This window comes from Apiospora kogelbergensis, assembly GCF_038363985.1.
Source record: "Apiospora kogelbergensis strain CBS 113332 chromosome Unknown utg000009l_segment0_segment0, whole genome shotgun sequence".
NCBI classification, from domain to species: domain Eukaryota; kingdom Fungi; phylum Ascomycota; class Sordariomycetes; order Amphisphaeriales; family Apiosporaceae; genus Apiospora; species Apiospora kogelbergensis.
Window position 1 is genome coordinate 3,110,896 of NW_027117426.1, and position 23,997 is coordinate 3,134,892.

At 54.0% G+C, this 23,997-nt stretch overlaps 7 protein-coding genes across 7 annotated transcripts; 4 read left to right on the forward strand and 3 right to left on the reverse strand.

The window, feature by feature from the left end:
- Positions 1-428: 428 nt before the first annotated feature.
- PG998_014087 (uncharacterized protein) lies at positions 429-3,184 on the forward strand (the record flags this gene model as incomplete). Its single annotated transcript, XM_066880903.1, has 4 exons — positions 429-1,282; positions 1,354-1,679; positions 1,737-1,928; positions 1,980-3,184. The coding sequence occupies 4 exons, from the start codon at positions 429-431 to the stop codon at positions 3,182-3,184; spliced, it is 2,577 nt and encodes an 858-aa protein (XP_066725042.1).
- Positions 3,185-4,530: 1,346 nt separating this feature from the next.
- Positions 4,531-6,828, forward strand: PG998_014088 (uncharacterized protein; the record flags this gene model as incomplete). The annotated part of the gene is made up of 5 exons (XM_066880904.1): positions 4,531-4,668; positions 4,746-4,930; positions 5,008-5,695; positions 5,727-6,497; positions 6,559-6,828. 5 exons carry the CDS (start codon positions 4,531-4,533, stop codon positions 6,742-6,744), a joined length of 1,968 nt encoding a protein of 655 aa, XP_066725043.1. The 3' UTR covers positions 6,745-6,828.
- Positions 6,829-8,432: 1,604 nt separating this feature from the next.
- On the forward strand, positions 8,433-9,394 carry PG998_014089 (alpha/beta-hydrolase; the record flags this gene model as incomplete). The annotated part of the gene is made up of 2 exons (XM_066880905.1): positions 8,433-8,591; positions 8,672-9,394. The coding sequence occupies 2 exons, from the start codon at positions 8,433-8,435 to the stop codon at positions 9,392-9,394; spliced, it is 882 nt and encodes a 293-aa protein (XP_066725044.1).
- Positions 9,395-9,658: 264 nt separating this feature from the next.
- Positions 9,659-11,662, reverse strand: PG998_014090 (MFS general substrate transporter; the record flags this gene model as incomplete). The annotated part of the gene is made up of 8 exons (XM_066880906.1): positions 9,659-10,411; positions 10,455-10,689; positions 10,738-10,764; positions 10,835-10,943; positions 10,996-11,014; positions 11,077-11,244; positions 11,311-11,412; positions 11,489-11,662. 8 exons carry the CDS (start codon positions 11,660-11,662, stop codon positions 9,659-9,661), a joined length of 1,587 nt encoding a protein of 528 aa, XP_066725045.1.
- Positions 11,663-12,683: 1,021 nt separating this feature from the next.
- On the reverse strand, positions 12,684-16,525 carry PG998_014091 (patched sphingolipid transporter; the record flags this gene model as incomplete). Its single annotated transcript, XM_066880907.1, has 3 exons — positions 12,684-15,445; positions 15,507-15,782; positions 15,931-16,525. 3 exons carry the CDS (start codon positions 16,523-16,525, stop codon positions 12,684-12,686), a joined length of 3,633 nt encoding a protein of 1,210 aa, XP_066725046.1.
- Positions 16,526-17,527: 1,002 nt separating this feature from the next.
- PG998_014092 (uncharacterized protein) lies at positions 17,528-19,503 on the reverse strand (the record flags this gene model as incomplete). The annotated part of the gene is made up of 3 exons (XM_066880908.1): positions 19,379-19,503; positions 18,883-19,309; positions 17,528-18,828 (listed from the first exon to the last, which is right to left on the reverse strand). The coding sequence occupies exons 1-3, from the start codon at positions 19,442-19,444 to the stop codon at positions 17,528-17,530; spliced, it is 1,794 nt and encodes a 597-aa protein (XP_066725047.1). The 5' UTR covers positions 19,445-19,503.
- A 2,830-nt stretch (positions 19,504-22,333) lies between these two features.
- On the forward strand, positions 22,334-23,785 carry PG998_014093 (uncharacterized protein; the record flags this gene model as incomplete). The annotated part of the gene is made up of 2 exons (XM_066880909.1): positions 22,334-23,179; positions 23,234-23,785. The coding sequence occupies 2 exons, from the start codon at positions 22,334-22,336 to the stop codon at positions 23,783-23,785; spliced, it is 1,398 nt and encodes a 465-aa protein (XP_066725048.1).
- Positions 23,786-23,997: the final 212 nt, after the last annotated feature.

A 23,997-nucleotide genomic window follows, 5' to 3' on the forward strand; every position in this document is an offset into this window, starting at 1 on the left:
CGAGTCTAATCCGATCTAAATAATGGCATGCCCTGAGACGTCTTCTTCGTCCTGCAGTAGGTCTCAAGTACCCTTTAAAACAGATCTCTTTCGAGAACTGCACAGGCACTCGATAACATGTTTTCCATATTGAAACAATGACGTCATTGCTCCTAGTCTGACAGGTGAGGTGGGCTGTCAATAAAGAAGTCGCGACTGCCCCGCCAAGGTAATAATTTAGGTACCCCGCCATTCAACCTTCCAGAGCTTAAATGACGGCCTCCAGCTGAAGTGCCTAAATTCTGATGGTCAGACTGCAATTGGGCGTGCTCACCTCTCTGCACAACACACACATACACCCCATACCGAGTACTTCTCGCACGTAGCTTGGGAGAAGCCTTTGCATTCTACAAAGTTTACATCGTTGAACTTGACTCGGGCAAATCAAGATGTCGCGCCACCAAGCGTATCGAAATTACGACTACGAGAATGATCTCGACGAGTTTGACGGCGAAGAGGCCTATGGAGAAGAGGAGGATGAGGAGGAGTTAAGTCCGGAAGATAAGGGTACAGTCTTCAACATTACAACGACTCTGCAGCCGCCCGTGAAGCAGTCCGATACTGACCCACACTCAGCGCAAATGGAAGCAGGGACGATCCAAGTGCAAGATGCTCTCGGTCTGCAGGCCTCGAAAGTGACCGCGGCGCAAATCCAGGAAGCGTTATGGCACTATTTCTACGACGTCGATAAGTCTGTGGCGTACCTCGTCACCAAACACATCGCATCGCCTGAGCCCAAGGCCGCCAAGACTGCTCCGGTGCAGAAGAATAAAGGGGAAGGTGAGTCAAAAGCACAGTTCTCTTCACCGACACCCCACAGTATACTTGACCTGGCGAAGTCGTCATTGGAGCAGATTCTTCCAAGTCCGTACGCGTATGGAGGAAATACGTTGGCACACACCTCAAGGTCGGTGGCAGGTTTATATTTGGGCTCCCTCTATGGGATCACGGACGGCCAAGCTGACTTGAGAGAAGTCACACCCGGATCCTATCAGTCTTCTAAGCATTTCTCGTTCGCGGACTTCTTCAACGACATGCCATGGGGGAATATTCCCAAGGACCGGGAGACTACCTTTATCGCACCTCTGTACCCTCGCGGCGGGCTACTTGGTGGAGCAGATAGTCCCAAGAAACCCTCCAAGTTGCGGGAGCTTGCTTTGAAGCGCAAGCAGAAGGCCGAGGAGCAAAAGGTCGGGAGCACGGATCAAGATGTGCAAGGCACCACAGCCCAGATGAGCCAACTGTCAGTTGGTCAGGGTCTCACTGTCAATGCGGCGGAGAAACCACTTCCCATCACGAGCTCTCCGAGCCCAGACCCTCTCCCCCGTCGAAAAAGCCAGGACTCGGTACACTCTTGGCGGATCGGAAGAGGAAGGTCGGCGATCTAGGCCAGGTGGAGATTCCACCCGTGACGAAGTCGTCCCCTGAACCATCGGTCAAAACTCCCCTTGACGAGCCTGCCCTTGAATTGGCCATGCCATCTGCATTTGCACAAACCCTGGTTGGATCTGCTCCAGCCGCTCCCAAAGCTATACCAAAAACCTCCTATCAGCTCCCATATATGGCTTTTACTTCATCTGTATCTGAGGCATTCTCAGGCCCCAGCCCAGATGATGTTGTACTGTCGGCGCAAGCCAAAGGTTCGCTTTTGGGAACAAGGAAGCCTGGTGAACAGAAACACTGACTCGAGCAAATAGCCAGTAACAAGAAGCTTGCCAGTAGTTCATCCAAGAAGACTGCCGGCCACGATGTCAAGATGGATCAAGCTTCTGAAGGCGTAAAAGCCCTGAATGTGGACGATGCACCACTCCCGAAGAGCAAAAACCTCGACGTTTTAAAGGAATACAAGAATTCAAAAGCCAAAAAGAGTGTGAGCTTTGTCGTTGTCGGTCAGTAGTCCCGTTTACTGTCTAATTTGACTCACTCATTGACATAACCAGGACACGTGGACGCTGGCAAAAGCACCCTGATGGGACGTCTGTTACTGGATCTCAACGTCGTCGACCAAAGGACAATTGACAAGTATCGCAAAGAGGCAGAGTCCATGGGTAAATCATCATTCGCACTGGCCTGGGTCTTAGACCAGCGTGTCGAAGAGCGATCCCGCGGTATCACAATAGACATCGCAACCAACAGATTCGAAACCGAGACGACCTCTTTTACGATCTTGGATGCACCGGGTCACCGCGATTTTATCCCCAATATGATCGCCGGTGCTAGCCAAGCGGACTTTGCGGTGTTAGTAGTCGATGCTTCTACTGGCGCCTTCGAGGCAGGGTTGAAAGGCCAAACACGAGAACACGCTCTCCTCCTACGAAGTATGGGCGTCTCGCGAATTATAGTTGTCGTCAACAAACTTGATACTGTGGGCTGGTCCCAAGAGCGATTTGACGAGATCTCACAGCAAGTCTCAGGTTTCCTGGTTGCCACCAACTTCCAGCTCAAGAATGTCAGCTTCGTGCCAGTATCAGGCCTTCGCGGGGACAATATGGTACACAAGTCGACAGATTCGGCGGCCAGCTGGTACACGGGAGATAGCCTTATCCAGGAACTCGAGGAGTCACAACCCTTGGCACGAGCTGTAGACAAACCTCTCCGAATGACGATCTCGGAGGTTTTCAAGACCACGCAGAGCCCCCTTTCCGTAGCTGGAAGGGTTGATGCTGGATCGCTGCAGATGGGCGACGCGCTTCTGATACAACCTAGCGGCGAGAAGGCCTATGTCAAATCGCTCGAGGTGGATTTGGAGCCCGTTGATTGGGCAGTGGCAGGGCAGAGTGCTATCATTCATCTCACGCACATCGATCCCATCCATATTCGGGTGGGTGATATCGTTTGCGACCTCAAACAACCCGTCAGATGTATCGATACATTTACGATCAAAGCCTTGGCCTTTGATGTTCTGATGCCGATGCAAGTTGACGTTCACCGAGGACGGTTACATGCAGCAGGGCAAATCGTAGAGATACCCGCTGTCCTAGACAAGGTCAAGGGCACGGTGCTCAAGAAGAAGCCCCAGGTGGTGAAGCCCGGAAGTATTGCAAGGGTTGTGGTCAGACTAGGCAACAAGATGCCGCTGGAGGCGGGCCAAAGAATCGTTTTGAGGAGCAATGGAGAGACGATAGCTGCTGGACTTTTAGAGTAGAGGCTTGCCAAGACGTATCCCCGACTAGACAATTCAAGAGGTTAAAAGAGTAAAGATGCCGTTTATATTGCGGCGGAGCTGAGTACAGCCACGACAGCTATAATTAGAAGTGTGGCCCCTTGGACGAGTAGCGCCTTGGGTTTTTGGGACTTCACACAGCCAATGGTAGACAATCCGGGAACTAATGAGCACAGATTACAGACATGTGTTCAAATAGGCCGAGGAGAGGACAGATTGAGGCTCTTCGCAGGTGACTGATTGGGGCACCAGGTATGTGCATACAAAATGCGGTGTAGATGCCAATTGGGCAGGTTTGGGCAGCGGACCAAGATGGTCCGTCTAGGCTTCATCTCCTCCCGAGCTCTGGCTTTCTGGAGAGAGAAGAGGAGGGATTCTGGGAGGGGGGAGGCGGGGTGGATACGGATTACCATTACACTGGAGCCAGCCCAGAAGAGCCCCGCGTGGGTGGAAATGTGGCTTCCTGCTTCTTCGAGAATGTGCCATGTAGTGTAGTGACTCAAGATATAATCAATTTGATAGGCCTCCAGTAATGGGCGGGTACGAAATAGGTGAGGTGGTTCCTGGAGCTAATCTGGCTTGCCCCGTCAGATTGATTGAATCTTGAGGACTCTTGAGAAGAGGCCACAAGAGCTTAAATGTTAAAATAGCCAGCAGGGCGAGGGGCGACTGAGCGAGTGAATGAGCCTGTGCAGCGGCAGGGCTGATGTGACTCCAGTAGGTACGACGAAAGCCATCGGCCATCAGCCTCATCGCTCACTGCATTCACTTTCGCTGATTCGATTCGAGTCAATGCATTGCAGCGACCTAGTTGAAGACTGTCACCGTGGCCCGTCAGACAGACGGTAGTGAACATCTACGGCTTGCGGCGTGCGGCTTGCGGCTTACGGGTGACTGACTGACTGAGTAGGTGCTGAGTAGGTGCTGAGTAGGTGCTGGGCTGGAAGCTGGGTGCCGAGAAAGCACGGGCCACACGTCCCCTACTGCCCGCGTACGCCACTAGCCCGCTAGTCTCAAAAATCTGGCCTTTTGGAAATCTGGCAACAAAGTGGACAAGTATTCACTTGCAGGCCAGCACCGTCTTGAATCTCTACATAAGGGAATTCTCCAGAGCTGCTGCGAGCCGGTTCAACTTCTCTTCCCCCATCTCTCACTACTCTCCAGTGGTGCATACGACCTCCCATTAACGACCAACGTCAGCTCGGGCTTCTACATGCTCAAGCCTTGATAGGTCTTTCTATCTCTACCATCCCCCCTCCACCACTTACATATACTAATCGTCTATTGCTTGTCGACGGTTCAACAACCACCCACACACTTCCCCCGCCATGTCGCGCAGCTCTCAGAGCTCGTGGGCCTTGGGCCTGGGCATGATCGCATGGATCTGCCTGCTCTTCTCTCCTCTGGCATTCGTCCAGACGGTGCGCGCCGATGAGGTTTCTGATTACGGGACTGTTATCGGTATCGTGAGTCTAACCCCTCTCTCCCTGGCTCCCGCCCAGCGTCCCCCCGTTGGCCAGTTTGCTGACCGTATCCTCTGTAGGATCTTGGTACTACCTACTCTTGTGTCGGTGTGATGCAAAAGGGCAAAGTCGAAATTCTCGTCAACGACCAAGGTAACCGAATTACCCCGTCTTACGTCGCCTTCACCGAGGAGGAGCGTCTGGTCGGTGATGCTGCCAAGCAACAGGCTGCTGGCAACCCCTACAACACAATCTTTGACGTCAAGTAAGTGGTTCCTCTCAATTGTACTCGGGTACTTACCTATCTCTGCGCCATTGCTTACTGACACGTCTTTTCCTCAGGCGTTTCATCGGTCGCAAGTTCGAGGAGAAGGAGGTCCAGACCGATCTGAAGCACTTCCCCTACAAGGTTGTCAGCAAGGCTGGCAAGCCCATCATTGAGGTTACCGTCTCTGGCAGCAAGAAGCAGCTGACCCCCGAGGAGGTCTCTGCCGTCATTCTGGGCAAGATGAAGGAGGTTGCCGAGGCCTACCTGGGCAAGAAGGTTACCCACGCCGTCGTCACCGTCCCTGCCTACTTCAACGACAACCAGCGCCAGGCCACCAAGGATGCCGGTATCATTGCCGGTCTCAACGTCCTCCGTATCGTCAACGAGCCCACTGCTGCCGCTATCGCCTACGGTCTGGACAAGACTGGTGGTGAGCGCCACATTATCGTGTACGACCTCGGTGGTGGTACCTTCGATGTGTCCCTGCTGTCCATCGACGATGGTATCTTCGAGGTTCTGGCTACTGCTGGTGACACCCATCTCGGTGGTGAGGATTTCGATCAGCGTGTCATCAACCACTTTGCCAAGACGTACAACAAGAAGAACAGCGTCGATATCACCAAGGACCTCAAGGCCATGGGTAAGCTCAAGCGCGAGGCTGAAAAGGCCAAGCGAACTCTTTCTTCGCAAATGTCTACCCGCATTGAGATCGAGGCTTTCTTCGATGGCAAGGACTTCTCCGAAAACCCTGACCCGCGCCAAGTTCGAGGAGCTCAACATGGACCTCTTCAAGCGCACGCTCAAGCCCGTCAAGCAGGTTCTCGATGATGCCAAGCTCAAGAAGGAGGAGATTGACGACATCGTCCTGGTCGGCGGTTCCACCCGTATCCCCAAGGTTCAGACCCTTCTTGAGGAGTTCTTCGCCGGCAAGAAGGCCAGCAAGGGTATCAACCCCGATGAGGCTGTCGCTTTCGGCGCTGCTGTCCAGGCTGGTGTTCTGTCTGGCGAGGAAGGTACTGCGGACATTGTCCTCATGGATGTCAACCCATTGACCCTTGGAATTGAGACCACCGGCGGAGTCATGACTAAGCTGATTCCTCGTAACACTGCCATTCCCACTCGCAAGAGCCAGATCTTCTCGACTGCTGCCGATAACCAGCCCGTCGTTCTGATCCAGGTCTTCGAGGGTGAGCGATCTATGACCAAGGACAACAACCTTCTCGGCAAATTCGAGCTTACCGGCATTCCCCCGGCTCCTCGCGGCCAACCCCAGATCGAGGTCTCTTTCGAACTCGATGCCAACGGTCTTCTTAAGGTCTCTGGCCACGACAAGGGCACTGGAAAGCAGGAGTCCATTACCATCACCAATGACAAGGGTCGTCTCACCCAGGATGAGATTGACCGCATGGTTTCCGAGGCTGAGAAGTACGCCGAGGAGGACAAGGCCACCCGTGAGCGCATTGAGGCCCGTAACGGTCTCGAGAACTACGCCTTCAACCTGAAGAACCAGGTCAACGACGAGGAGGGTCTTGGTGGCAAGATTGATGAGGAAGACAAGGAGACTGTAAGTTCCACCACTCAGCCAAACCACGCACTCCCCTGACTTTTCACTAACGCGATTGCAGATCATGGACGCCGTCAAGGAGGCCACTGATTGGCTCGACGAGAACGCCGCCTCCGCTACTGCCGAGGACTTCGAGGAGCAGAAGGAAAAGCTCTCGAACGTGGCTTACCCCATTACTTCCAAGCTCTACGGTGGCTCTGCCCCCGGTGGCGAGGACGACGAGCCCTCTGGCCACGACGAGCTCTAAGCTGCTTTTGCATTGATAGATCTGCATTGTTACATACCCCGACCTAAACAAAAAAATAGAGAAAGTTCAGAACATTGCATCCCAAGTTCCATGTGAGAAGCCCCTATGCGGATGTTTGATCTCATATGTTTCGAGGGTGTAATATAGGTGGTAAATATCTCGTGCTGCATGTTAGTATTCGGAATAGTCAAACAGGCTGAAGCCATGGTCTTCTTGAGCAGTACTTTGAATGGAAACAGTGAAGATAGCAGCGATGGCGACTTAACGTCACAGCGCCGAAGAGGGTACGTACAGCGGGAGAAAGGGGCATCATGTGTCAACCAAAGAGAAGTAGGGCGTCAAAAGAAAACTTCTAGGATTGGAGGCACCAATGAAACCCGGACCTACTATTGGCTCAATGGAGTGTTGCTGTCCTTCTTGCTCTCTCTTCCTTTCCCTTGGGGCTGGGTATCAGGACACACACACACACACACCATCTTCTGGGCCACGAGCAGGAAAAGCCAAGCCCATGCATCGGGGAATACGAAGTCGGATAGTCAAGGTACTCGCAGCAAAATCAAGTCTGGCGCAGCTGGGTGTGAGCAGATTAAGAGAAAGAGAGAGGGGGAGAGGGAGAGAGAGAATGCGTGCGGCCTGGGGTTGTCGTCGTGTGGCTGCCGTTCAGTGCTACCGGGTCCCGGGGGCATGACGACGGCGACCAAGTATCCGACTGGAATATTCGGAGACTGTTACGATGCCAGGCACTACGACTTGTATTCCTCGTGAAGATGAAGCCAGCTCCCTCCGCATCGGATTAGGGAGGGCTATCGGGGACTATTCACACAGTCTTGGCATGTGAGATAGATCCCCAGGCCTTGGTACACGTCCGATTCGATGGCAAGTCATTTGGCTTTAACAGCACTGCTCCGCCCGGGAACGCCAGGCGGCACTTGGATATTGACAGCATGCAAGCTGCAAACCCCAATGGCACCCATGCGGGGGTACCGTACTATAGATGCCGGGCGCCGTGTGGGGTGCACATGGTTCTGTATGGTGTTGATTGCTACTTCCAAAATAAGAAGCACCGGATATATGTGATGGTTTATTGACGACGAAGGGGAAGAGCCTCTGGGTTAGAGAAGAAAAGGGGGTGGGCAGCCAACCAGCCGTCTGCTTCTCTGCCCCTCGCCTACCCCAACAGGGAGAGAAACGTGGAGAGGTTGGATGGCCTGCGAACAAGAGAAGTCGTAGAGATCTTACAGGCTGGCGTAGCCCAACAAGAGGACAGAGAAGGCAACGCATGCACGGCCACGAGGCCAGAAGCCATATCAGCCAATTGGATTTACCCGGTAACTTGGCGAAGGCCTCCGTGCCGTCCCCAATCCAGCAAACCCTCCGAGTCTGCGCCTCTGTCAATTTACACTATGGGGTAGCGGCTGTTGACGTCGGGTGGCTTTTGAACGCAGTATGCATGGCTTTTACCGAGACGAGCATGGCCAAGCACAGAAAGAAGGTGTCCAAGTAAGGGGTTTCCCTGCTGCTGGGAAAGGAGCGCGACAAGCAAACAACTGCATGTATATATAAAGGGGACCTCTTCCTCTCAACGAAAGGATGCCGTTCGGGACCAGCACAGCAGATTCATAAAGGAAACAAGGAAACTGCGGGAAGAGAATCAAATAAGAAGAAACAGAAGACCAAGAACAAGCAAGATGTTGTTCCGTTCCCTCTTCGGCGCGGCCCTCGCCGCCACCTCGACCATGGCCGCCTCCCTGCAGGCCGTCACCGGCTTCGGCACCAACCCGTCGCAGATCCAGATGTACATCTACGTCCCCGACAAGCTGGCCCCCAAGCCCGCCGTCGTCGTCGCTGTAGGTTGCCACAACTCCAGGCCCCAGAAAAGGGGTAGGCGGGCAAAGATGCTGACCTTGATTTCTTCCCCAACGAATAGCTCCACCCCTGCGGCGGCTCCGGCCAGCAGTGGTTTTCCGGCACGCGCCCGACGGTGCAGTACGCCGACCAGCTCGGCTTCATCCTCATCTACCCGTCGACCCCGCACATGTCCAACTGCTGGGACGTGCAGAACGCGGCCTCCCTCACGCACGGGGCGGGCGGCGACGCCACCTCCATCGTGCAGATGGTCAACTACACGCTGACCAAGTACAGCGGCGATGCCGAGAAGGTCTACGTCTTTGGTTCCTCGTCGGGCGGCATGATGACCAACGTCATCGCCGGGACGTACCCCGAAGTCTTCGCCGCGGGTTCCGCCGTCTCGGGCACCGCCTTTGCCTGCTTCGCCGGCGCGCCCTCGGCTACCCCCTTCAGCCCCAACCAGACCTGCGCCCAGGGCCTGCAGCACACGCCCGCCGACTGGGGCAAGTTCGTCCGCAACGCCTATCCGGGCTACACGGGCAAGCGCCCGCGCATGATGATCTGGCACGGCACCGGCGACGCCCTGGTGCGGCCCCAGTGCGCCCTCGAGGCCCTCAAGCAGTGGAGCGACGTTCTGGGCGTCCCCGACATGAAGACCGTCGCCAACGTCCCTGCCTCGCCCTACACTCAGTATCTCTACGGTGACGGCTCCAAGGTTGTTGGCTACATGGGCCAGGGTCTTGGTCACATGCCGGCCATCAATGACAAGGTCATGCTGACCTTCTTTGGTCTCCTTTCATGAGTAGAGAGGCGTGGACAGAGACCACCCCTCCTTGGCAAGAGAGAGAAAACTAGTGATTGGGAAATGATGGGCAAGAAACAAGTGCACACACACGACAAGTGATTTCAGCTCCAAATGTATATTTCGGTATAGTCATCGGACTCCATAAGGGTTACCAACTGAATATATTCCATTCGCTTCTCCCTCTTGGTATAGAACCCCACCCCTATCATGGCGTGGAAGTGTCCGTGATAATCCCCACACGTGACGGGCGCGGATATCTCCTCAGCGGCTCGGGGCTTCCTTGGATGCAAATGCCTGGTCCTTGTCGCAAGGCATGGGGGCCGTGTTGTTCTCCAGAGTATCCGCCGACTCACCTTTCTTCAGGCCGAGCTGTCGGACGTCCCAGCCTTTGCTCTCCAAGTGAGTGCGGAAGTTAGCATCCTCCTTGGTAATGGTGTCCTGGCCAATTTCAGGAACCAAGAAATAGACCAGCGCAGCGGATAACAGACACAAGCTGGAACTGACGTAGAACGGGTATTGGTTCTGTTTGGCCACATCATCGCCACCAGCTGCTTGGATGTAGGGGAAAACCCAAGTACCGACGAAAGCGCCGATCTTTCCAACCGCCGCAGCGATACCGTAGTACTGGCCCCGGACTCCGGTTGCGCACGTCTTGGAGGCTAGAAGACCGATATTATTTCCGGGACCGAGTTCACCGAAGGACAGGAAGAGACCGTAGACTACAGCAAAGGCTCCGACGACACTGGGCTGGGCTAGCTTGGCATAGCAGCCTGCCATGATGAAGCCGACAATAGACTGGGCTGTGACTCCTACGATCAAGGTCCATCGAGGGCCAAGCCTGTCGCTCACGGGGGCGCCCAACATGGTTCCAGGGATGTAGAACAGCATGATGACCGTGTTCCAGCCAAACACGGTGGTGAAGGGGCCTTCACCGCCATATATGCTGGCCACGATGGTGCTCGAATAGAGACTGAACGAGTAGGAAGAGAACTGTGACCGTCGCGGTGAGCCAAACTAAAGTACCGTATACTATTGTGAACCTTTTGGATGAACTTACATCGTAGAGGAACCAGACAGCGCTGATGACGAACAACCGGAAGCCATAGTATCTGAGTACCAGCCAATATGGTGTCTTGGTGTTCTTCATAGACTCGCGACTAAACTCCTCGGGCTCTTTCAGCTTTAAACGGAGTACGAACAGAACCAGGGGAAAGACGACACCGATGCCAAGAGGCGTGCGCCACATGGTTTCCAGATGGTCATTGTGGCATGCAGCAGCCACGATGTCTAGACTGTGTTAGAAGCACAAATCGTATGTGTTTGTACCCTGGTTGACTTACAAGGCACGAAAGCACCAAAAACGAAGCCTGTGTTAGTCTTGGTTAGCAATTTGGTCACCAGCACATTCTCGCCTCCTTGGGAAGGATGGCGTCTTACTCCCAGTCAATCATACTGTTGGTGAACAGTATGAACCATGCGTTGCGAGTGCCACTCTTCATCTCGCCGGTCGACTCGGCGCATGCAACGCTTCCTGCTGGATATTCGCCTATAGCAACAATCAGACTCACACCTTCGCATGGTTCCCGGGCTCCGCCTACCTCCAATACCAATTCCAACCTGTCCATTTTAGATCAGTCTCACAGTCTCAGTTGGTAGGATTAGCAGTATCAGGAACTCACAAAGAAGCGCCAGGCTGTCAAAATGTTGAACATGCCGATGGTTTCGCCATGCCAGTAAGAAGCAGCAGCCAAAGCAGTGAAGATGATCAAGATGATGGTTGAGACCAAAAGCGAGCCCGTTCTAGACCAGTGGTCGGAGGTGTAGCCAAAGATGAGCATACCGACCACCTGTGGGTGGCGCAAAGAGAAATGTCAGCACACGTACGTGGTGCCGGGCCGGGTTGCAAGACTTACTGTTCCGGCGAAAGCAATATCACTGACGTAGTGTTTGGCGTTGGAATCGGTCCATTCAGCGCCGTACAGCTTGGCGAAGATGGGCGACACAGAGCCGATGACCTAGATAGCCAAAGACATGACAAGTCAGCCTTCGGTTAATCCTTTACTTCCAAGATGCTGCGTAGGATGTGCGCACATTGTTGACGTATCCGTCGGAGAACAGCCCGGCACCGCAGGCGACAATGGGGAACAGGGCGTGCCAGAAGTTCTTGTTGTTGTCGATGGGATGAGCTGCATCGCCAGCACCGTCGTGCGCGACGACCTGTTGAGGCACAGCCCTGTCCTTCTTCTTGTCGTTGAAGCCGAACATGGCGAACTGCCCAAGCGGAATGACGGAGCAATCAGTGGCGTCGCGAATAGAAATGCTGAAGGGCCAAATTGGGAGAAGGCAGCTCTGGGTCGTAGGCGAATGAATACTAGGTTGCTTGGTTCGTAACATAGGCGAATGCGAGAGGGAAAGGTGAGGCGGTTGCGAGAATAGAGCATGCATCATGTCTTGGACAAAAGCAAAAGCAAGATCCAGTCGTATGCAGATGCAAGCAATGTGATAGGCCGGAGGATGCATCCCATGGAAGCTGGCTGCTCACTACTTCCTTCCTTTGGCAATCAAACATCAGTCCCCTCCATTGGCTGGCTTGTCGTCACGTCAGAAGACAACCAGACAACCAGACAACCTCTAGATCAAGAACAAGTCAAGCTTTCTGACTAGCCCGCATCCCCCACAGTAGCCCGTCTTGGCCTGCAGACACAGAATAGAATGCTACCTCTGTCAGACGCAACATGTGACCCGGTGGGGGGTGAGGGGGTGGCCCGTCTTGTGTCCGGCAACTTTGTGTCCAGCAACTTCCTGTCCGCTTTGTCCCTCAATCGTGACACGTGCTCACCGGAGACTGCGCGTAGCGGATGGCTACCCCTGAGCGCTGTTCATATACAATCAAAATCGCTTGGAAACCTGATGATATTTCTATTGCGAGCTTCTACACCGCTTTGCCCATGGCTGATAACATACCCCAACGGACTGATCTCTTACGCTATTGCTCTCTCAGCCGATACCCAATCTAACCTATGCTGAGCTTCAACCACATAGTCTTATTATAACATCATACACGCAATTCGCTAACACACCACTTTCGACTTGGACTAGTAACCCGTATAGGGCGAGAATGAAAAACCAATATCCTGCGTGTTCTGGGTATCCCGGGCTAAACTACATCCTCCAGCCAACGGAAATCATCCGACTCGTGGCTGCTCTCTGCCAGTAGTAGATCCGCCTGGCCTGGGGATCCTGGTGGCAGAACAAGGCCGAAGCTGAGAGCAGCGATTCGACTTCCTTAGTCGTCGAAGTCCGAATCATCGCTGGCATCTTCGGGGACAAGTGCTCTATATCGTCTGTTTGCCAGGTCCTCGACCAACCCGCCCTCGCTCTCGGGGTCCACGTAACCCTCACCACCCGCCAGGCTAAGCAGTACGGGAAGGAAGATGAGTGCATGTGTGGCGGCGAAGATGACAAGCGCCAGCCACACACGGAAGTAGTAGATCTCAAAAATCTTAGATCGGGTAAAGGCCAGGACGCACACTCCCAACAGCTTGGTGACCGTGATGCCACTGAAGACCGAGCCACCCACATTGACGAGCGCCGTCCAAGCCCGGGCATCACGACCGCGGAATCGGTTCTTAGCCCGTTCCATGACGGAGCCGGACGGGAACATGAAGGCCCGGGCAATGTGAGCGCAGAACTCGACCGAAATACCCACACAGATGATCAAGTTCACAAGGGAAACTGCATTCAGGGATACATCAAAGACAGCCATGGCTCCGATGATGTCGACCACGGTCATGGTAACAGTAATAGTGACAACAAGCGCTGTCAGCACCGAGCCGAGGAGTACCGACGCCACGATGAATATGATGGCCACAGCCGACCCGAGAAGGGTTGCTGTGAGATTGACAATGTTGGCGTATTGATCGAAGAAGATATAGAAAACACTGTATGGGAAAACCTCGATTCCTGTCTCTGTTTGGACTTCTTTAGCAATGCGGCGAGCAGCGGCATATGCCTTGATGAAGTCGTCCTGACTGCGCAGCGGCTTGTGCATCGTGCGGAAGTTGCTGGCAGGGATCGTGTTCTTCACGTCGTCCACTACCACGCCCTGGCTGTAGGAAGCCTGCCCGCCTAGAGGACAATCATCGTCCGTGGGCGCCGCCAGGAATCGCTTGACGTAATGTACGAACTCTTCGCCTTCCGGCATGCCGTACAGCGTCACGTTCCAGGCAGGGTCGCGGTCAGCAAAGCAAGCCACCCTCTTGCGGTTCACCCTATCGTAGCAACAGTCGACAGCTTCGGGGTTGAGCCAGAGGAAAAAGTCATCGATCCAGCTTGATGTAGGCGAGGCAATGTACGAAACCTCGGGTCTCTGTCGCTCCAGCTCCAACGTGTTGGTTAGAGACAGCGGCTTACAAGTGAGGAAACGTGAACATATCTCTTGTTGGTGCGAACGCTCGGTGATATTCAAGTCCTTGGTGACGAAGTACACAGGCGGGCCGGTATCCAAGTAGTTGTACATGTCGTTGAAGTAATCGATCAAGTACGAATCGTCGGGAAGGGCGACTCTCTGGTCCAAACCTAGCTTGACCTCGGGCAGTAATGCTATGGCTGCAGCCAGCATCCCTGTGAAAATGACAAGCACCAACACTTTGACCTTCTTACCAAGAAGGGCAGGCGCATAGTACTTTCTGATGAACTGTTGCAGCCAGCTCTCCTCTGGCACATCGTAAGGACGAGTGCCGGCATTGCCGCTACCGCCGCTCAAGTGGACACGGGCTGCCTTCACCTGGATGCAAGGGAAGCAATCGGCACGGTGGTCTTCTATGCGCATCTGGTTGTATGAGAGAACGGAAATGAACAGAGTCATCTGCAGAAGTGCGTTGATGAATACTGCGCCAGCAGCATAGATGGCGAAGTTGCGCACGGCGGGCATGCCAACAAAAGCGCCCAGGGCAAATGACACAGTTTCGGTTATGGCTGAGAACAATATGGACGGTCCCATACGTCCAAGTGCTTTGGCAATCCTTTCTTCGACCATGGCATCAGGGTGGCTGACATTGACCCGTTCAAACTCATGGACGATTAGGAAGATATTGTCAACACCGACAGCGAGAACAATGAATGGGATGACTTCGGCAATGATGAGTGTCGCCTTGATCCCGGCCCATGAGAAAAGTCCAATCGAGGACGTTATGGACATGAGCACGATGAGAATACCGACAAATCCCAACGTGAACTTGCTTTGAACCAGACACACAGCGGGGTTCCTCATCAGCTCGCGCAGGCTCATGCTGGTCGAGCCAAGCGCGAGAGATGCGTACAGGAACATGACTATGTAGCTGATCACGACGATTGTAGCATCCGTGTTGCTGGACTTATTTAGTTCTTCCTCCAAGCTGATCTCCGTAGAGAATGACAGCCGCAGTCCAAACTTGTCCTTTGCCTCGGGCTGCACGGTATGCAGCAAGAAATCTTTCATAGATCTCTCCCAGTCCATGGCGCGATCCAGCTCTTGGGTTCCTTCGAGGGCGTTGGCAACTACCCAGGTGGCGGTCATGGCTGGTGCGTCCGCAACGTCCTCGATACTCTCATATCCACCCAACACCATATTAGGTTCGAGAGGCTGACCAAAGTTAGGCCGGCATTGTACAGGCGACCGGGCGCAAGCGATAAGGTCGCTTCTCCATGAGCTCTCGCTGAAGGGGATGTTGTCCCAGTATGCGGCGACGGACTGAACGACACAGGCATCGCCAGTTGGGTTGAAGCAGACGTCCTGTAAAGTGACGCCGAAGGAGGTGCCCTTGAGCTGCTTCGCGCGTTTTTCAACGCCCATCCACCACTGGATCACGTCCGCGCTAAGCACCGGGCCTGTCCCGGATTCATTTGTGTCGTTCACAAGGAAAGCTTTATCAACGCGGTAGAATGGACCGAAGCTTTCGTCGAAAAAGGCCTTTTCCTGAGCCGCAGCCGAAGTTGGGCTAACCCACAGTCTCGCAGGCTCTCTCTCCAACTCGAACTTGACCCAGCCGACACTGAGAAGAATTACGACTAACAGACTGGTAGTGATTGTGATGGCTGGGAACCTTGCGCAAAAGATGCCCCAGCTTACTGAAGACCTTGTCGCACCAAGTGTTGATCTTGTAATACTTCTGAGGCCTGTCGTACATGGCTCCATTACGAACCAGATCACCCTCGTCTTCGTCATCGCTTGGCTCATTGCCTTGCAGTAGATGGAGCCGCTCACTCTGTCTTTGTGCATGTCTCCGCCAAGCGACATGGCCCACAACAGCAAGCACAAGAGAGGCCAATAGAACGCCGTACGTGAAGATGGAGGCAAACGAGAGGCATGGCAGCGCACCCACGTGGCATGATTCAGCATCTTGGACTGCGGGGAGTGTCGGGCAGACAGCAGGGCAGTCAACACATGAGCAACGGAAGTTTGGACCTTCATCATTGCATTTTTTGGCGTCATGTCCTTCGGACCCATGCCGGGTTCCTTGTATTTCGGGGGAAGTTCATCTGGAAAGGAGAACCAATGGCCTTTTCGTCACCCAAGAACTTCAATAGCTCTGTGTAGTTCTTGGCACCACCGCCGATGAAGTCTATCGCTTTCGAGTTGGCGGGGCCGAATTTGACGTCCTTACAGCTGTCGTAGAAGCCAGTGCCATATTCTTTAGAGACGAGATGGTCCAGCTCGGTGACCATCAGTTTGTCGTTCTTCTCTTGTGTATTCGTAACATTGATGAACAGGGACTGGTCGGGCGAGCAGGTGAAGGAGCAGAAGAGATTGTAGAAGTTATCCTTGCAAGCCGGGCAGGAGCCGATGATCTGGTTGGGGGTGGACAGCGATGACTTGAGGGCGGCGAGCTGGTCGGAATTGCAGCAGACCTTGCTGTCCTTCCACTTGGGGCCGCATAGGGCTTCGATTTCGGAAGCAAAGTCGGCATCGGGGGTTGTCGCAAGGCCGTTGTCGACGCAAGGTAATTCTTTGCCAAAGAAACCCTTTTTTCCGCAGTGGCCGCGTATCGCACAGCGACCGGCCTCATGAATCGGGGTGAGGAGCTCAGCATTGGCCGAGAGTGCTAGGAGTGCAGCCCCGACCGCTCCGAGGAGAGGCATGCGAGCCATAATGGTGGTTGCGTTGAGCCACCGGCTCAGGCCAAATCAAGACACGGCGTGAACTCGGATGGTAGCGATGATGAGAGGCGGCGCGGCGGCGCGGTGGTTTGAAGGATGAAGATGGCAGTGATGATAAGTTGAAGGTGGTAAGATAAGCAGATGACGATATGTAGCTGTCGAGGCGGGACTCGGTTATCGCATGTTATTGCATCGATTCAATCGATGGATGGGTGATGGTGGAACGACGAGCAGCAGCTGTAGCTCCGACAATTAGGTTTTCGGTCGATGTTGGGGAAGCAAGGATGAATCGATGATGCCGCTGTTACCTTTCGTTGTTGCGCTGCGTTGCGTTGCGGTGCGGTGCCTGGCCTGTCTGCCGGGGGGATGATGCGCGCAGGTGCGCGAGCTCTCCCAGTGGTTCGTTCTACTTGAGTTGCTTACACACCGTGACTAGTGCCGTGAGCTGTCGCGTAGTGCCTGCGTCATCAGCGTCTGTGGAAGGGGGCCAACAGCCCGACTCGGTCCCCGCTCTCCCCCATTCCCCATTTACTTAGCTATTGAATCAGTGCATAAGCGTGGTACATACATCGCCCATCACAAGACACATTGGCGACCACACACGCACGTGCCTCCCCCGGCTTCTGCCTGCATGAGGATAAATGGGAAACGACCGACATCGCAACCAATGCCATGCTTGCACCTCTACGGCCTCGTTCAAACCCCTTCTCCCGATACTCTTGATCAAGTCACTCGTATGCCCATCTTCCTCAAAATTATGTGACGGGAACTAGGGTTCTTATTTCCTTTGAAATATCATAATATTGACCAGACGCCATCATGACTGGCGTGGTCGACCTAATGCTACAATGGCTTAAAGGGTATCGCTTTGAAAGATATGAGCGAGAAACATGGTAAGTTTCCACATAGAAACACTTGGGCCAGAGGACCCCGTCTAATAAATCGTACATCCAACAAGAAGAAATTACGCCAAAAGGAATTATTTTCGAGTGTCTAATATCTAGGTGGCCCTCGTTGGGCTTCCACATCTCCGTACCCGTAGCCGCGGGGCGGTCCTCTTTGGCTCTGAGATGTTCCCGGGCGGGGTCCGTACGGGTCGCTCTGCTGCATGGGCGGCATGGGTGCCGTCATGTTGCGTTGCGGGGGCATTTGCCCCCGTTGCTGAGGCGGGGGATTTGTTGCACTTCGCGGCGGCAAATAAGCTGGGCCATTGAAGCCAGGTCGATTCAGCGCAGGAGGCCCAGCGTTCGAGTACATGGATGGCGCCGGACTAGAGCGACCGTCTCTGATGCTGGCGTTGTCATCGTACATCTGCGGTCGGCCCGACAGTTGGTCAACGGCACGAGGCATAGGGGCCCGGCCGTAAGGATCCATGCCGCCGCCACCCGTCAAGCTTCGCTGTGGGGGAGGCATGTTTCCGCTTCCGTACGGCGCGGGGCTCTGCGTATATCGCGGTCCAAACGAGGGGTTGTTGTTCTGCATAGGGCGTTGCTGCGGACCGCCAAAGCTTCGGTTGGATTGAGATGTGCCTGGACGTTGGGGCGGGTAGTTATCGAAGTCGATCTGCGGCATGGTAGGCGCTGGAGAGGCGGTGCGGTTCATTGACATAGGCGCAGCCGACCCCATCAGGGGCGCGTTGGAGGCATACGAGGCTCCCGTGCCTTGACGAGACGGAAGTGGGCGTTTCTGGTCAAAAGCGCTCATCTCGATAGTATTGGGAGTTCCCGGTCGGGACTCGTACACTGGCAAAGTCGTCATAGTTTCGGTGCGACTCAGGCCCATTTTAGGCATTTCTGGCAAGGAGTCGTCCTTGGAGGGATCCATGAATGTAGGCAACTTAGCCTGTCGCTCGATCGGTGTCTTTTCACCAGACTTCTTCGCGGCCTTGAGTTCTGCTCGGAGCCTATCTCTTTCCTCCTTTGCGATGGCCTTGTTCACCTTGACCGAGACAATCCTCATCAATCTCTTGTTAATCTTACGCGAGCAGTAACCCGACAAGCCGCCATCCTGTCTTGGGATATAGTGCCAGAGGAAGAAGACGTAGAAAAGGACTGCGATTAACAAGGATAGGAGGGTAATGACCCAGACGATCAATGTAAACAACATGCCGGATAAGACAACCACTTGTTGTGTGTTTTGTTTCGCCAGGTTTTCAAGCTTGCTGAAGAAGTTCATAATCGACTTGTCGACGGAGCCAGTCTCAGTGGGAATGAGATCATTGTTGAAAACATTATACAACGTAAGAGCATTGAGGACCTGGCGTGGGCCGGAGCAGAGGATCACACGAATCCAAGCTATAAACGAATCAGCAGCTTTCTCGGCAGGTTTAACCACGTGCTTCTACTCACACTGGAAGCTGAAATAGGTGAAAAGCGCAACGTATTCAGCGCCCTTCTTCGATTTGGTGAGCTCCGCGAATACCAAAAAGCGTCTCCAACCTTGCCCACCCCACCGGACACTCTCTAGGCGCACAGCCAAGTTGTCCAAGAAAGACTCGGCTACACTGCCTCGGTTCATGACGCGCCTAGCGCGGATGTGCTCATATGCCAAGTTGATAAACGAGAGTATAATACAGGCAGAGAAGACATATTTGATGACATCGAAAGAGACAAAAGAGGTGGCCTTGACCTGGCTGGTCCACTGGCCGAAAGCCAGCAAGTTGACTGCGGTGAAGCTATCAACGCCATAGACGGCCATGGAAAGAAGAAGTGAAAAGTGCAGGTAGACATAAGCGAAGACGGTAAAACAGGAATTGGACTTGAAGTCCTTGAGACTCTGTTGGCATCGGAATCATCAGCACCTGATTCGGCTAACACATGGTAATGATAGCCAGAGAGAACTTACAATGTAGTCCCATTTCGCCTCGGGTCGCACGTCAGGCGCGCGACTCTTAGAGCTGAAACACCCCATCCTGACTATTCCAAGATTCCGCGCTTGCACGTCGTCGAAATGATCTAGTCGGCTTCCTGGTAAATGAGCGTCGACGGTCGGTCGTTATTACAATAGAGTCCTAACAAAATGGAGCCCTGCTACCCAACGAAGATGAATGAATGTAAGGCGGATATCCAATAGAGGGCGGTCCAAGAAGTCGTCTTGATCGTAATAGCTAGTCGCCGAGCCGGTCCTGCCGATATGCACAAGTCGTCGCTCGCCTGCGAAGCTGTTCGACTGCGCGCTGATGGTTGAAAAAGAGCAATGGCTTGCAAAGCGATGGTATCCAAGATGACAGGAAGAAGGTTTGCCCTGGCAGATGCGAGGGGCTTTGAATGAGAGACAAGACGCCGCCCTAGAACGGATTCGGCGGCGTTGAGTTGGTGTTGAGTTTGGTGGTGGACTGCGACAAGTCTCAGTCCCCTAGTTGGCCGACGACATTCCACCCGGCCGGAACACTGTGGAGTGGAAAGAGAGTTTTCTATAGCGACATGCCCTGGTGAAAGGCTCTCTTCTCGGGCTCGCGATTTCGATCGACGCAGCGGTACCGTGCCCTGTCAAACTGTCTTGGCCGAAGTGAAGGTGAAAGGAAATGGCCAGGAAACCAACGACAAACAAGACAGTGGCAGACGTCAAATGAGAAAGGTCTGGCGGAGGAGGTCGTTGGGAGGTTTGATCGACTCTACGCAGACCCTCTTGGACCGTAATGCCAGGGCCGGGCGTGGGCTGATGTATCAGATTGCCAGATGGGGTAGGGTCGACAATGCACCGACGCAAGATGCCGAGAAAAAGAGGGAACGACTGGGGGACAATCTTTGGAGTGGTACCCCAAAAAAGGAATGATGGTACTGAATAGTCAGGTAAAGAGCGTTTCGGCGGGCGCGCGTATGCGGTTGTGCTTTTGGATGGGAAAGAGAGTTGGTTGAGTCCCGTCCGTCTCATTAATCTGACGAAAGTCGGCCGGTTTAGAAGTCCAATTGAACAGTATCATCAGACACGCATTATTAGACCCGACCCAATAGCATCTCTTTCGCCCATGTAAATGCAACCAACCAGACCCGCGCAGGCCTTCTGCGCAGGCTCCCTCCTCTTTGCAGCTACCGCAAGTAGTATCCTATCAAGGATGGTGTCGCATCAAGTAGAGGGCCTGTCGAAAAGGGGGGCCAGCCGGGCCTTGGCAAGTTTGAAGTCGAATGCAGCATGGCGATAAGTCCCGGGCAACAGCAACTCCGGATTGGCTGTGTCGTTTACTGGTCGTTCTGTAGGGTCTGTGGATGATTCGGATCCACGAAGACGCAAGGCATGGGCGATTGGTCGATTACTTTAGCGGACTTGCTGCGAAGGGCTTAGCGCAGTAGTGGGAGCATCCTACCTGAGCGTTTGAAGTCCGAGCCCCCTGATGGAATCAAAATTAGCATGGGAGACCTGGAGCCATATGGGACTCCGTAAGGAGAAGGGAACATCCCTAGCCGCTGCTGGTCCTAATGGGTTAGCCCATCGGCCCCCGAAACAGGACATGGGGAAAACCAAGCAACGAGCCGGCCCACACAGACACAAAGGTGCCACCAGCGCGCAGCACGCCAGAAGAACCAACGATCAGATGAATCAAATGAATGAAAAAACGCCGTCTTCCAGAAATTGGCCGACTTCTGGCGAAGCCACCACCTGGCCCCGGACGGCCCGAGCTAAAATCGAAACAATCGCAAACATCATGCGGCCAAGGCAGCCCTGTTTGATATACCAACTCCAACTGCCCTCTGCCTGCGCTGTACTGTAGATCACGCACTTGCGCGTCTTTTCAACCTGCCTTCGGTCTTGGTTCGTTTGGCATTGGCTGTGAACAGCTGACATTGGCGAACGGTACCGCCAGGCTCGCGCAGGATGGGGGCCCCAACTCGACTCGCACAAGCGCCGCCCCCAAGCATCAACCACCAACGCCGAGCGGCTATCGACAGTGGTGTCCGACGTACGCGCCTAAATCTGAACGCTGCTCGCTCAGTGCCTATGAAATGTTTATGTGGCAACAAGTCAATTTCCCAAAGGAACTCGGTGCCTATCGTGGCAAATTGTTTTGATGGCATTCGAAGCAAAATGGGTCACTACGGCGGCGCATGTTGGTTGGCCTGAAAACCAGCAACTAACTATTGAGCTTCGTCCGTCTCGGTTATTGCGTGCCGCCCAATTACCCCGTGCAGGCATCCATCTTCTCGAACAAAAACCATTGCGTAAAGTCTGGATTGCACCGAAATAAGCACGCAGCGTCATGGTGGATTTGTATTATTATACTCGCCACGATCGGCATTGTCGTGTGCCACTCTTTCTGATACATACAGCTAAGTTCTTCGCCCCAGAGTATTACATGAGGCATGCAGGCACGCAACAACCCTGATCTGGAGAAGCATCGACTGCTTGCCTGCTTGCCTTGCTGTCTTCGGCTTTGGTCGATTTCGGAATAGGCGCTAGAGACCGTCAATTGACCACATAGCTATTTGCACATCGCAGATTGGTTGGCTGGCCGCCGCCCTCCAACCCCTGCATAGCTATTGGCGATGGTGTGAATAGACCTTTAGCAACGAGGAGGCGAAGAATGCGGAAACTGACACAGCTCTCTACATGACTGCGAGCATTCGGACGTCAAAATTTCTGAGACAACAATGGCTGCTTCGGGTAGCTTTGTGTGCTTGGAATGTATTTAGCATGTCTCCGAGGATAGGCAACAAAGAGTCTGACGCGTGCGTTCAAAGGGATGGGGTGCTTGTCTACAACATACCTGCCTCCCATCTCCGCTCCAACTCTGGTGTTTCGCTGCTTCAACAGTTCTCAAGCAACCGACAAATAACTTGAGTGCACACACAAATCACCGAAACCATGGAGGCAGCACCATACCGCGGTCTTTCGAAGACGACGGCCTCTGAGCTCTCGCGGCAGGCGTCCAAGTATGACTTCATGTCGGAGGTCTCCCCAGGTGTCTGGAAAGTGGTGCGAAAGAGCGACCGCGCGCAGTTTCTGGCTCGCGATGTCTCCCCTTGGCTTCTCCAACTCGGGGAAGCCAAGGTTGGCCCTAAGCCACTCCTCTGGATGCTCGACAAGGGGTCCAACAATATGATCGAGCCCCTGATGGCACTTCTGAACCACGAAAACCTCATCAACCTCATTGACTGGGTGCAGCTCATCGGCTGGAAGGACAGCAAGAAGCCCGACCAAGTAACATACTTCTTCATCTACGATTACTGCAACGCCGGAACGCTGGAGAATTTGTTCCAACCACAAGTGCGAGTCTTCCCTAGGAACGACGAATCGCATTACCAAGTCCCCACCATGCAGGACCAATTCCTACCCGAGTCGTTCTGCTGGCACGTCCTATGTTCCGTTTTGAAGGCACTTGCTTGGTTGCATGATGGGATCCGTGAAGACCTGAATCCCGACACGGAAGAATACGAGGTCTTTGATGCTGGTGTGGACTGGCACACGATACTGCACAGAGATATCACCCCGGCAAACATTTTCTTCCGCCACCCGCACACGATGAGTGAAACCTACGGGCAGTGTAAATTGGGGAATTTGAGCAAGGCTCATGTTTCGGGTCATGTTAATGGCGTCCTTGGAGGCCGGGTACCGCCCGGTGAGGGGAAGGTTCTGGCCGGCCAAGAGGGCTTTGAGTCACAGGCAAATCTCCGGCTGAATATTGACATGCCATTATACCATCCGCCACAGGTAAGTCTCTATGTGGGCGTCTCGTGAGTAAGCTTCGCTGACATCCATGGCTAGTTTGGTCAGCCCTACACCATCATCAGCGAATATCGCTCGGTGGGTGATGTGCTCATGGGGATGATGGTCAAGCCGGTCATGGCGGCCATGAAGCACATGGAGTACATCCGTGATGAGGATTCGGAGGCCTGGAACCAGCGGTTCAGCGACGCCAACTACAGCGCGGGCCTGAAGGATCTAGTGTGGGAGCTCATGTCGAAGTCCGAGGCTGAGCATCAAGCTACCTTCGGACTCTACCTGAGGGCCAAGGATGGGTTTCAGTACTTCCGGCAGACCGACGGCGCTGGCAAGGGGGTGGTGACGGTAGGGGATGTGCAGATCAAGCAGGCCCAGGCCGAGGCGGAGAGGAGGGCCAGCGAAGCTGAACTGGTCAGGCTCCGGAACGAGCAGCTCGACAAGGAGGACGCCAAAGTCCGAGATGAGGAGCTCGAAGCGCCAAACAGCAATCCCACGCGGGAGAAGATCCTCAAAGAGATCAACGAGCTGTGCCGGACAACGTCTGAAAGATATGAGCGGCGCAACCGCGAAGCCGAGGAAGATGACCAATCTTGATAGGATTGGAATTCGACGCCAGACCCCAGTGCGGGCCCCCTGTAGTATCATTCAGTAGACAGAAGATAGTGATTCGAACAGCATGTTCTTTCCTCCACATAATCGCAAGGCCTCCCCCGGACCTTCGGAAATAAAAGATGTTGTAGTCACAGAGGATGGCCACTTGCAAGATGCATGGAGCATATGCACGGGGTTAGTGATCGGGACGCTTG